The 13,657-nt window shown below is 38.8% G+C and overlaps 1 protein-coding gene across 4 annotated transcripts in view; it reads left to right on the top strand.

Annotated features, from left to right (window-relative positions):
* Positions 1-12,264, top strand: part of PTPN21 (protein tyrosine phosphatase non-receptor type 21) — a 48,850-nt gene extending 36,586 nt beyond the window's left edge. For all 4 annotated transcript variants that reach the window (XM_069018041.1, XM_069018039.1, XM_069018040.1 and 1 more), the window contains 5 exons: positions 1,864-2,085; positions 3,266-3,394; positions 3,707-3,941; positions 4,483-4,643; positions 5,756-12,264. In XM_069018041.1, the coding sequence (XP_068874142.1) occupies positions 1,864-2,085; positions 3,266-3,394; positions 3,707-3,941; positions 4,483-4,643; positions 5,756-5,884 (876 nt within the window). In that variant the 3' untranslated portion in view covers positions 5,885-12,264. The remainder of the gene's footprint in view (positions 1-1,863; positions 2,086-3,265; positions 3,395-3,706; positions 3,942-4,482; positions 4,644-5,755) is intronic.
* The last annotated feature ends 1,393 nt before the right edge of the window (positions 12,265-13,657 follow it).

Below are 13,657 nucleotides of genomic sequence, written 5' to 3'. Positions count from 1 at the left end.
ACTTGTGCAGATCGTATTTATCTGTTTTCTTCAGGTGGAGCCCATAAAATATAGATGGAACTTGTTTGGTCTGCTGAAATTTTAATCTCAGTAAAAGATGTCAGAACAATGAGAGGTTGTAGAATTTGAGGATCATTCTTTGAGAAATGTAAGACTCCATTGGCTTGTGTCAGGATAAAAAACATCAGTAAATCTGCTTCAGCCTGTCGCATATATCATTAAAGAAGTGCAGGAAAGTGAAATACAGTCAATATTCAGGCTGTGATGGGCTACGAAGAACAGTGCTGCCATCACACATCTGACCAGAGCAACCAGATAAACCAAATTCTACAGTGATTGTTGCCCATTCTGCAACCAGTGGTCTCTATAGAATCCGATTCTGAGCATGGCTGGGCATCCTCAGCTGCAGACCCTCTCCAGCTCGATTTTGTTGCTAGTCACTAGAGATCTAATCTAGGGATTCGAACCTGAAGGAATAGACCTGCTCTCACCTGCTGCAGTTTTAAATGCACAGGCCAAGAAAATTAATTGCAAGTCACTCAGTAAAAATTGGGTTGAACTACATGTACATTGCTTAAGATGGTAAGGGACAAAAATTAAAATTGTATTACTGAAATAAAGGTTTAGTACTTGTGTTGGTTATTTCCTCTTACCTAGAGCCATCATCTCTTTCTGGCTTGACTTTTACTGGATTCAGCTGTGTTTGTATCCAGCTAGCTCTGCCCAAAGCATTGTGGCAAAGAAGAAACCGTAAGTCAAGCTATGAAAAAGTCATACTTTTCAGAGTCACTACACTTTCTCTTCAGGCAGTCACATAGAGGTAGAATAAATACCATGAAATGGGAGTAGTTCCTAAAACAGTTGAGAAGAGGCTGTGCAAAGTACTACTGTGACATAAAAGGAAGTCTGGAGTGCAGATATTTTAGAAGATTAATTTAGTGTTCAGTGCCTGTTTCATTGCTCAGCTTCATGTTATCAGTTTAAATATGTGAATTTAGCCTAAAGATAATAAAGGAGTTTGTACAGTTGATGTATTGGTGTGCAAATTGCATATGATGGAAGTTTACACCTTCCTCTGCAACATTTGGCATACTTACTTGATAAAAGACACTTCTATGACCTGATACCACAGCACAGTTGCTGTAAGAATCTGGGGGCATGTGACATAGATGAAATTTTCTGGCTGACATCCTACATATTATTCCTCTAATTATTGTTGGCAAAGAGATGCAGAAATTCCAGAAGCGTCTTATGATTTAGAAACAACTTGGTTTCAAAAGGATAAAGGGGAGGGGGGAGCAGTTTATTAAATATAAAAGATTGAATTATACTATTCAAAAAATTCTAATATTCAGGTTTATACCTGAACTGCAGCAACAGATTCTAAGGCAGTTTTCCTGCTGTAAGCAAAGTTTAGTTTTTCTCCATCCAAACAATTAATTTTGTGGGGTTTTTTATTATTATTTTAAGGGGCTTTTATTATTGTAAGGTTAAAGGAGACCTTTCAAATTATGTCACCTAGCATGCTGTATGGAGCAGGTGGATCAATTTTTTTCCCCTCAGCTGGGCTATCTTTACAGAAACTATGAACTAATTTTTCCTTTACCAGCAGTATCCACATAGGTCTTTGTGACCTAATGAAGTCTAACAGGCTGCTTAGTTTTCACTTGAACAAAATTCCTCCTGGTTAGGGTTGCCTCTAATTTATTCTGGTATGTTTGTGGAAACATTAATAGCTGGAAAAGCATTGAAGAAGTATGTAGGAGAAGAAAATACATACATTTTATCCTTCATGAATTCTCTGTTGAAATAGACTCACCTTAGGATGTGACCTTGTATGGTTATCTGTGTTCTGTCTTTCAGTGCAAGATTCTGGAACAGCGGTTGGAGCAGGGGATGGTGTTCACGGAGTACGAGCGCATTCAGAAGAAAAGGCTGATAGATGGTGAGTGCTCAATAGCTCGGCTGCCTGAAAACGCCGAGAGAAACCGGTTCCAGGACGTCCTTCCTTATGATGATACCAGAGTAGAGCTGGTCCCAACCAAAGAAAATAACACGGGTTACATCAATGCATCTCATATCAAGGTGAGAGCAATACTCTTGGAGAAATATTTCCCAGTTTGTGTGGTAACTAAAAGTGCATTTGGCTATCAATTTTGGTTTGGTAAGATGAGTGACAATCCCTCAATCTTTCTCTCTCTCTTTCCCTTCTTGTCCAGAAGTTTCTTTGGGGAAAGCAGGAACCTGTTTTCCTAATCATGTAGAATAATAAGGGTTAATTATTGGAGGGATCTTCTGCAGTTTGCTTCTGTGTTGATCTGTCTCCTTTCTGTATTGTCTCTCTGGGGATTGCTGCTAACAGAAGGCATGCCCATTCTTCCCAGAGCTAAGGAGGCAAATAGGTTTAAAACAAACTGGGATCCTCTGCAATGGATGTGATATTTTTGAGCTGTAGTGACAGTCATTGCTGCTTCTTTTTCTGTACTCTCAGACTGTGTCCACAATGGACAGTGAGAAATCTCCCAGCTTAAGCTTTTTTTGATGGTTAGAGGAACTGCCAGAGCCAGGGGGAAATTAGGTTTTTCAAAACCACCAGTTGCCTTCTTTCCCTATCCTTAACTCTTTAAGTTCTGTTTAAAAGTGAAGAATTTGAAGGGTGACCTCAAGAACTTTCAAGGCAGTTAATTCATTTTTCAGTACAGTGACCTGCCTTAAGTGCAACTACAGTTGGCTTCATGCTTTCTCTGAAAAGAGTTGAGATTATCAAAGCAGCACTTGTAGTTGTGTTGCTGTCTTTTTTTAATAAAGCTGTTTGTACACCGACATGGCATCATAGTTTCTCTGCTTCATTCACGAATGTTGAGTGAATCTTCTGACCCTTCTCAAACAAGATAATATTTTTTCAGGAAATAAGAACTAGTACTGTAATAATAGTTACAGCACCAGAGTATGAAAGCTTCTCTAAACCTGAATTTGCTACAATACCTTAAATTCACGAAAGAGAAATACAATTTCATTTCCTCAGTTTTACATGGTGCTTATGATATACAATACATTTATTTAGCTATGAACCTATACAGTTGTGTCTCTTCTGCATCTAATGTGACAAGATGCAGCTAAAAAATGGGACAGATAAAACTCACAATGGGCTCTTACTTCTGTGATGTTGCTGCCTTTTTTCATTTTGTGTGTCTTCAAATGGCTGACTTTAGAATTGGCGAAAGGGTTTTCAATAATTACTCTTCTAATGTCTTTCTTTTTACAGATCTCTGTTGGAGGCATAGAGTGGGATTACATTGCCACACAGGGCCCTTTGCAAAATACATGTCAGGATTTCTGGCAGATGATCTGGGAACAAGGGATTGCGATCATAGCTATGGTGACGGCAGAGGAAGTGAGTAGAAATTGAGTCAGGTTTCTCCCAGAAATTCCACAATGATTTTTTTAAATTATCTGTTAGAGGAAGGGGATCTTTGCTCCAACAAATAGACCAATCAAAGATAAGTTTCTAATGACCCCTTTCTGTCTTGATTTCTTTGGCAGAGAAATCAATTTGCAAACTTTCTGCTGGAAAGTTGGTTTTCTCAGTAAGAGGCCATAACACTCTAGTACTACTCAACAGAGGAGAGATACAGTTGTTTCTACAGGAGCTTTAGTTGTATGGATGTTCTTAGGTTTCTTGTTAAGCAAGTGTTTTACTTTTAAGGAAAGTGGAAGAGAAAAAAGCTTCAGATACTGGCCACGTCTTGGTTCAAGACACAACACTGTGACATATGGAAGATTTAAGATTACCACGCGATTCCGTACCGACTCAGGCTGCTATGCAACTACAGGTTTGAAGATTAAACATCTTCTCACAGGACAGGAGAGAACGGTTTGGCATTTGCAGTATACTGACTGGCCAGAGCATGGCTGTCCAGAAGATTTAAAGGGATTTTTATGTAAGTTGTATTTAATAGCTTTGTTTTGGGGTGTGGTTTGTGGTGTTTTTTTAATGCCTTCTAAAATGGCTGCTATATATGAAGTAGCTTTTGACACAATGCCAAGCATTACATTGGAAAAGGTTTCTTCACACCAGCAGGAGATACTGAACTATATTTTTTGCAGGAATATAGCTGACAGTTTATTAAAGTGACTCCTTCTGTCTAAAGCAAATAATTTACCAGAAGTCCATATAGAATAAAACATAATTGCATCGCATACTACACATTTGAGTATGTTGCAGCAGTAGCAAGATGGCCACAAGCTGCCTTCAGTAGGAATAGGGGAAGAAGCCAAGGAAATCCTTACTAAAGTTAGATGATCCTTACAGATCTGTATTGCTATGGTTGGGGTATGACTTGTGATTTGTACAATGTATCATTTTTCTGTGGCATGTCAGTTGTTAACTCACTGCTTTTCTGGTGGTCATAGAGTATAATAGCATAGCTTATGGGGCTTCATCTCCTAAATTAATTACTCTTATCTTGTTGAACTTAATAGCATACTTGGAGGAGATACAGTCAGTGCGGCGCCACACGAACAGCACAGCAGACCCTAAAAGCTCTAATCCTCCCGTGCTGGTGCACTGCAGTGCAGGTGTGGGACGGACAGGAGTGGTCATACTGGCAGAGATCATGATCGCGTGCTTGGAACACAATGAGGTGAGCTCTCTTTCTTTCTTGTGCTTTAAATAATGCTAGGTAGTAGAAGAGTAAATAACCCGCCTAAAATATGTTATGGCTGTTCATCTGAGCAGCCTTTGGGAGAGGTCTTACCACTATGCTTGAAATAGCTCTTGGGAATTCAACAGAAGTTAATAATCTTCTAGAGCTGCCCACATGCACACCAGGCACTGGAATGCTCATTTGGATTCTTGACTCCCTAAGATGTTGAGTCATTGAGTGGAGCAAGGTATGCCCTAGGCCACTGAGCATATTTCAGGATTTCATCCTGACTTTACTGCTTCTTGCGTTAGTTAGAATGGATAATTGTTGGGGTCTCCCCCCCTGCCATGTAGCCCTGGGAGAGGGGCCCTGGGGGGGAGGCACGGGGTTTCCCTGCCCCTGGTCAGCCTCGTTCCTGATTGGTTGGTTTGTGTTCCCTGGTGTGGCCAAGGACCCTCGGGTCCCGTGACTGCAGGGTTCCTGAGCAGAGCTCCGGCCATGTGGCTGGAGAAATAAACATCTCTGAAACATCTACCAAGAATCCGTCCACATATATTTCCTTTCCACGGGACTCCTGGTTTGATATATGCGTGTTACAGTAATCCCCGCTGTAACAGATAATATTCAAGAACATGCTTTGTAGCCTCAAGTCTCTGTACTTGTTATTATTTTTTTCCCTAAGTGTAGTGTATTTGCAGTATCAGCCTCAGTAGAGGACAGAATGGTATTTTAATAGAATAAAACCAGTCTTATCAACTTTTAGCCAGAAGTGAACAGCTGTAAAATGTTCATTAATAATATATCATGTCAACTCATACCCAGCAAACTTACTGTTTCATTGTGCATCCCTCTCCTAACACTGTGACAGACTTCTTCAGCCATTAGGTTTGTGAAGACGTAGGTGACTTTACCATTATGCATATTTCCCAGATGATCAGTGCTGTAATGCAGTCTATATTACAGGCATGGGCAATGAATTGTCAGAGCTGAAATTAGAAGAGCTGATTCTGCCCTTAGATCACAAGGCACTGCTCCGAACCTCCTGCTGGGAAAGTGCAAGCCAGTTTCCTTGCCCCAGTCACTTGTAATGTTTTGTTCTCTTCTTCCAGATGCTGGACATCCCACGAGTGCTGGATATGTTGAGGCAGCAGAGAATGATGATGGTGCAGACTCTTTCACAGTACACTTTCGTCTATGGAGTTCTCATTCAGTTTCTCAAAAGTTCTAGACTTATCTAACCCCTGCCACTTCCTAAGGGACTCTGCAAGAGTTTACAGAAAGAAAATCAAGAGTTGTCCAGAACTGCTCTCATTCTTTGTATGTTGAATCACAGAGTTACCTTTTAGGGCTGCCATGAGACTGTTAAATGCAAGTCAGTGTAACAGTCCCTGCTAAACAGGATCTCCGCTGGACTAAATTCTTCCCATGTTCAGCCACAGTCACATTAAGGAATGATTTTGCTTGTACTGGTCTGTAGTACTTGCACACATTCTTTAGAGTGCTGTTACTCCGAGCAAATTAAGTATCTTATGGAATGGAGGTATATAGCACAATTTTACTAACATTGTGTTTTAAAACGTAATTGTTGACTGTGCAAAATCTAAAATCTGTAGGTGCACATGGGGTGAGAAACCCGCCCCTTGGGAATGTCAAGGTCTTATGCAGTTTCATTCTGCTTTTAATTTTATATTTAGAACAATACATCTATATTTTTTAAAATGAACTTTTGGTTTCCTCTGGTTTACTTAGCAAAATTAGCAGCTCCTAGATATTTTAAGCTGTTGCTTTAAGGACAGTTATTTTTATATTGGGAATGTTTAAATTGAAAAAAAATGAACCACCACAACAGAAAACTTTTTAAACAGAACAATACTTTCAGAGGAGAAGACTGACAATGTTTGAACCAACTTTTGAAAAATCAAGCAGAAAGTCCTAGGGAAGCTATTGGTAGTTAGTTGTAGTGCCATGTAATACAACAGACAAGTGCAAGATAACGGTAATTGTTGATAACTTTCACTTGAGAGGAGGCAAGTTTACCTGCAACAGGCAGGGGGGAAATATTTTAAGTATCTATGAGGTTGCTGGAAACAAATGGATGAGAGAAAGTACATATTCAGTATTATTCATATATTTAGAGGACAGTTTGATTTTACTGGCTGAAATCAAAGTGGATGCAAATGTTTTAAGCACTTTTTTTTTTGCTCTGTTATTTATGTAGCTAAATATAGAGACTATAATCATGCATTGTTTCATTTCGTAATATACCATTACTAACCTGTTATTTTAGGAAGAGCTTTTTAAGTTGATGAAGTGAGAGAACCAAAATGGGAGTAGGAAGGTGCAGAGTGGTGAAGTGGAAATGATCGTATGAAGCATAATGGAGGAGGTGTGGCAGCTATGATTGCTGGTTTACACAGTGCAAAGATGACCTTAAAAAATGTTAATGGCATCATGTTAATGCCATAAAAGCATGGGAAGTTTCTGTAGAATCCTCCAGATTATTTTGTTAGTGCTAGAGCAGATTTTGCTAATGCTGTGCAGCGTTGCAATGAAGAGTGTTTGAGAATGCTTGCAGAAGAAGAGCTTTTAGAGGAAACACTGGAGATGTGGGTAATTTAGTAGCTGTGTAGGTGGCTGAGTCAATGGCTGTGGCATGGACCTGAAGTAGGCAAGTACAGCCTACTGTAGTTCCCATTTTGTCCCATGGGGCTGATCAAATGACAGTATCCCTAAATAATCCTCTGTGGTTTTCAGATGGGGACAGTGTGGTTTTAGCTGCCTTTCCAAGTGTTTTGAGATGCTGAGTTGAAAATCTCTGTTCCAAATTGAGCTATAGTTTTTAGATATCTGGTTTAATTTTAAAAACCCCCTATAATAGACCAGTCTGCAGGCATGGTTAAGTGTCCATTTCCCTTGATACCTGCTTAGTGAAATGAAATGAAACTAAAAGTAAGGTTTATTAGTGCTGAAATTGTTATTTTTCTTAGCCCTAACAAGGGTTTGGAAACTATTAAACGCCCTTCAAATCAATACGTGTGTTCTCCAAAACATTAATTAAGAATTATAAATAGGTTGCCTCAATTTCCTCTGTAATAAGCTACTTCCATGAAGTTAAACACATGGTCCAAATGGCATTGTGCTAATATGTAATTTTATACAAAATATGTTACTTTTAGGTACACGGTATTGATCTGGTGCTTTCAGGTCTGCTTGGAAGCAGTCCGATTTCTTGTACTCTCAGTGTAAGTTAGATTGAATATTTCAGACTAGGGAAAAGAAATGTTGTTCTTATATAAAATGCCCATGAATTACTAACTGCCAAATATAAAACTGGAAGTCCAGAGGAAACCAGTTACGGAAGACTGATTCTTAATATATAAATCTTGCAAACAAACCAATCTTACTAATCTGTGTTGACAGAAGTATTGAAAGAAAAAAACATACTTAGCTATTTGTATCATGCTGTGTTTTAAAAACATTGTTAATTTTTGCCACAGTTCACTTCTATCTGCAGAATTTTTTTTGAATGGGAGGGCAGGCTCTAAAATGTAGCTTGTACCTTTTCCATTTCTAAACTTTGTGCTGTGATCTTCATAACCTGATAGATGACATGATGGGCAACCAGAACTTCAAGCAACAGTTTTTTAGCTGTTCAGCAGCTTCTGGGACAGAACACCAGCTGCGAGGCATTAAAAGGAGCAGTTATAACAAGCAATTTAATCCAGTATTTGTGGGATTACATGAGGTGGGTGAGGAAATGTGTGTCTTTTGGTTTATTTTTCTGTTTTACTAAAAGAAGTTGTGTTCCTTTAGAGGTGGTTGTGCTCAAATCTAGTAGTCAGTCTTGGGTTTTGTAGCATAACACTGCTACCTCCTCCCCTTCAGCTTCCAGTTCTGTCCATCAGCAGTCTGTTTTTGCAGTAATAGACTTGACCTTATTAGACTTGACTTTATGTGAGTTTTTCTACTGAAAATTGTAGGATTGCTTTTGTATGTAAGCATATGGCTCTGAGTGAGCATTGAAAATGAGCAGTTTCTCTTCTAAAGATACCAAATGAAATTAAACTTCACAACCTTCTGTAACAAAATTATTTTTTAAACCATTGTTTAGATTTTCAGTTAACTTATAAAAGACAATTCAGTTTTTAGCACTTTTGTTCTGAGCCTTGAAAAGGGATGCGTTTTCACATGTAGTTGTGCTGGGTGCTTCATGAAGTGTTGGATGTTATAAGAATATCCACTGTCCAAATCCAGTCACAGTGTGAGTCAGAGGTGGATCTATTTGTCAAAAATTTCTCTAAAAGCCTGTCCAATTTTGCCAAATGTGCTTCTCTTTTTATGGGGATGAAATCAGATGATTATGCAAGAGTTAGTTTAGTAAGAAAAGTTGTATGAAGAATTCTTGCAGCAAATGGCAAAGATGATGCTGATCTCTAGGGATGTCAGAGCTCTCAGGGACAAATAAAGGTGCTATATACTGTCAAGAGACAGATGTGGTGGACTTTTGTGGACTAGGTAGAAGATGCTTTCTAGGATCAAATGGAGAGACAGGAGAAGAACACGCAAACTGTAGGAAGAACTTCTGCATATTTGATTTCTTTCTTAGTTGTTCTGATGAGAGGTTTTTTTGGCCAGTGAATCTTTGTAGTCTTGGGCTAAAACCTCTTCTCTAAGAAGCAAAGTCAGAGCCCTGTCCATTACAAAGATGTTGCTGCCCTAGCTGGTTAGCTTTAGGCTGCAGGTCCCTCCTGGCCCTGTTCTGTGAGGGAGAAGCTCTGAGGTGCACAGGGGAGTTTTGCATAACCTCTGCAGCCTGCACAGCAGTGCTCTCCTTTTCTGCTGTCCCCTAGGAAGAGCAGGAAAATTTTTATGCCTTAGTATTTCTCTCATTGCAATACCTTTCACACAAGTGAACAACAACCTCTACAAGTGCAGGGTGCTACGGTTTAATATGTAGAAATATATTTAATTCAAAGCAGGTGACCAAGGCAGTGTTCCTGTATTTCTGCAGATGAAAAGCTGCTCTAAGTTATCATCAACATTTAGAAAAAAAAGTAAAATGCTGTAATAACAAATAAAAGTAAAATAAATTTTTACTAAAATGGAAAAGATTCTTGACATTTTGCTTTTGGCTCCTCTTGTAATCCTGTGTATCTCTTTCTGAAGCAGCCAACACTTGGAGAAATTTTCTCCAAAGTGGCCCCTTTAAATTTAATAAGTAAGACTATCTGAAGCTGCTGCTGCATATTTTGTGTTGGAGCAGCTGTTAAAGTTGAATGGCTCATAGATTTCAATGGCTTCTGGACCAAACTTGGGAACTGCAGGGTTGTTTATCATAGCTGTGTAATGAGACCTCAGTTTTAGTATCAATAGCATTACTAAATCCCTGGACTTAAAAATAGTGAACCCATTACTATATTTCAATAGTTCAAATTATCAATTTAAAAGAATCAATGCTTTAGTTACTAAGAACTCAGCACTTTAGAGTTTAGGGTTGGGGTTTTTTCCGATACTGCAAAGTTGTGCAAAGCCAGAGTCCAGTCCTGCAAGATGCAAAATTCCTGCAGTTCTTCATGATACTGAAGGAATTTAAATGGGCTTACTGCCAATGAAAGCTTGAGCCCTTGAAGCACAAATACTCACGTCTGCTTTAAATTTAAATACAGATTACAAGAACTAACTGAAAGAATGCAGCAGGAACGTGCATACAGGAAGGTACAGCATTCAAAGGAAAAGTAGATGAGAGTTCAAAAGAAATTCTCTTGTGCAAGTACAAAATTTTGGACATAGAGAGTGAGGATTTGAGGAGTGGCAGAAGGCGTTTGGAGGAGGATTTGGAATGTTTTGTATCCACAGTAGAGCTGCTAGTAGGGTTTGAGTCATATGGTATGTTTTTCATGGCATGGTAGGGTAAGTGAATATGTAGTCATAGGTGTTATTTTTACTGGCTTTTTAAAATGTGGTTTTTTAAACTCCAGATATTTTTTCAGAGGCTCTTGTTATTTTTACGTATCTTCCTTTCCAAATGTATTGGATGCAATCTGTCAGCTCAATTTCTGTTTACTTATTAAAGGTCAGATTTTTCAAACCACAGTCTCTGGTTTTACAGATACAAAATGCAGGGGGAATAGGCATACTTGCAATTTTGCAGTGATAATTTCTAATGGATGCACATGAGATGAAGCAGAAACCTAACCATGTTTTGAATGAAGCCAGGTGTTTACAGTTGGTGTGAGTTGCACCAAGTTGAGGCTGGGCTAAGGATGAGACTCTTGAAATGTGGAATTTACCATGTACTCAGAAGTTCTGTTGCAGTGCAGCATTTGCAATACAGTGACATTAAAACAGTGCAATACTGTGCTAAGGTAAGGGAAAAAGATCTTAAACTTTTAACTGCTGTTGAAAACATGTCTGTAAAAAGAGAAGTTATAGAAAAAAAATTCTTAGTATGATCTTGCTGGGGACCAGCTAACTTGGTGCACTCTGTCGGCATCACATGTTACTTTAAGGTCTAACTGGGCTGCAAAAAAAAGGATTTGTTAATTTCAATGAGCATTTCAAAAAGCTGTTGCTAAGTAGCCTTTGGTTCTGTTGTTTGCTGTTTGCCACATGATGCTGCATTCAGTGGTGAAGAATAACCTCCAGAGTGTTTGTTTTGTTGAAGTCTATTCTTCACCTCTACTTAGAGAATGAAGATAAAAATCAAATGTCAAGAATCTAATGAACAGAGTTTACAACAGATCCAGCCTGTGGCAAGTCAAAGAGTGAGTCTGTAGATACTGTAATGTTCTTTTGGTTTAGCTATGCAGCAATCAAAACTACCAAATTATTGATTTTAGGAGCACAGTTTCAAAAGGTGCCTAACTTTTATAAAGGGAATTAAATGCTGTTTTTCCATTTGGAAATATTTAGGTGAAATTAGGAGACTTTTAATATACTTTAAAGACATTGCAAATGCCATTAATTTTTAGAATGGTAGGATTTGATGGGGAAAACCCCTGTAAAACCCTCCAGTCTGTCAAGTTGCTAATCCTGGATAATTCTGACTGACAAGGTGTGTATGCTCTTTACAAAGATACTTGCTTAAATTGCTTTGAAATACCAAACTTATCTGTCCTCTTCATGGCTTTTCTGGGGGGACTCGGATGGAAATCATGAGGCTTTATGGGGCAAATCAGCAAGTATGTACACTCCTGCACACTGCTGAAATCTCTTCATTCACTTAAGCAAATGGGCGTTTGAAATCCTATCAGCAGTTTTGTAGGATTGAGTCCTTAGTGTCAGAGGAATACAGGATCTGGCTCCATTTTCTTCAACTTTCACTTGAGCCAGTATGCAAGGATTTAAATGGGACTTTGTTTAAACAGTAGCAAACGTGAAGTATTATTTTCTAGTACTAAGCTAGTGGTTAACATGTCTATTTTTTGCTGTATTGCCACCAATACTGTAAAAATGTATAATCAAACCAGCTTTAATTCTTGTAAAACTGAAATTGGTTTGTAAAACAATGTATAAATTGTGTTTCATAGACAGAAAAGCTTGTATTACTGAATGTAATATATGTGAAATGAATATATTATAGTCTATTTTTGCCATGGAAATAAATATTTGAAGCAATTATGAGTTTTTATTGTTCCATTATCAAAGGAAAAATCTGAGAACTTACTGCTTATGTGTAGTGCTAGGCTGGGACTTTGCCTTCAGTACACACAGGTGCGATCCCTCTTCTAATGTGCTGCAAGTACTGGATATAAAACTTATGCTGTCAAATACACATCAGGTGTCATCTTTGTGGCAGGAAAATCTTGTGCCTGCTGCCTTGTCATAAATTTTCACAATGTTTTGCATTTTCTAAAGGCATTTTTGGTACTGAGCTTTCAGTTTCCCTCTAATATTTAAGTGTAGGAGGGATTAAAAACTTTCAAAAAAGTTGGAGAACCCTTTCCAAAAGCGTGAGAGAGAGGAAACAGTTGATTGTATGCTTACTATCATTGGAGCTGCTGCCAACAACTAGCACTGAAGCTATTTTCATTTTAGAATTGGCATTGAGTTAAAAAGGGAGGTGATGCAACCACTTGCTCTACACACCTGGTACAGCATGAGGTTTTGTGAGGTGAATACAAGAATTGCACACTGGATATTATAGTTTCACACTGGGCAATTGCATTTCCCTTGTCTTTGCTAAACATCTAGAACACTGTCCACCTAACTACATCTGAAACAATCAGGCTTTTAACTAAAATTTTGTCTTCTAGGTGCGCTCAGTTGGAAGGCATTAATCAGCTTAAGGTAAGACAGTTACATACCATAGATACAGCTGTACTTGTCTGATCTGTTCCCAAGTCCTGGGGAATGTCCTGTGCGATGTTCAGTGTAAGCAAAGCTCTTTTATTAGATATGGCTTCAAAATAAGAAGAGGAAAAGGGGACTGCCAGGGACCCAACGCTCATGGTAAAGCATTCAGCAGTTTTGATCAGACTTACTATTTATACTGGTTTTAGACCTCAGGCAAAGGTATCTTCAGAAACCCAAATTTCCTCTAAATCCAAATGATTTTAAACTGTAGCTGCTATTTTCCAGCCCCTCTAAAATCTGCTTTAGGGACTTCTGGTGGCCAGAGTTGGCTGACAGGGTAGCAACTTGATGCTTGGATTTGACACATCTGGCCAGAAGCTTTCTTGGGCAAGAGCTCCAGGACTTGGTACACAAGAAACTTACGGGAGCTGATGAGAGAAGTTTCTAGCTCGACCAGCCCCTAAAGTAGGTCTTGCTCAGCTGTTAGGGCTGTTTAAATGTGGAATGGCTGAGATAGATGAAGGTTACATGAAACTCAGCAATGCTTGGTACCTAGCTGGAAGTTTTACATGTACACAGCTGCTCTGTTTAGGATCCGATGGTGATTTTCTTACACCCGTTCCTTTTCCCTGAGGGATAAATGACAGCATATAAATGTGTGTTCTTCCTCTCCACCATTTTTATGGGCATCCCCTGGATGCTGGACTCTATATGAA

This window comes from Aphelocoma coerulescens, chromosome 5 (genome assembly GCF_041296385.1).
Source record: "Aphelocoma coerulescens isolate FSJ_1873_10779 chromosome 5, UR_Acoe_1.0, whole genome shotgun sequence".
Classification (NCBI taxonomy): Eukaryota; Metazoa; Chordata; class Aves; order Passeriformes; family Corvidae; genus Aphelocoma; species Aphelocoma coerulescens.
This window is presented reverse-complemented; position numbering and strand designations above follow the sequence as displayed.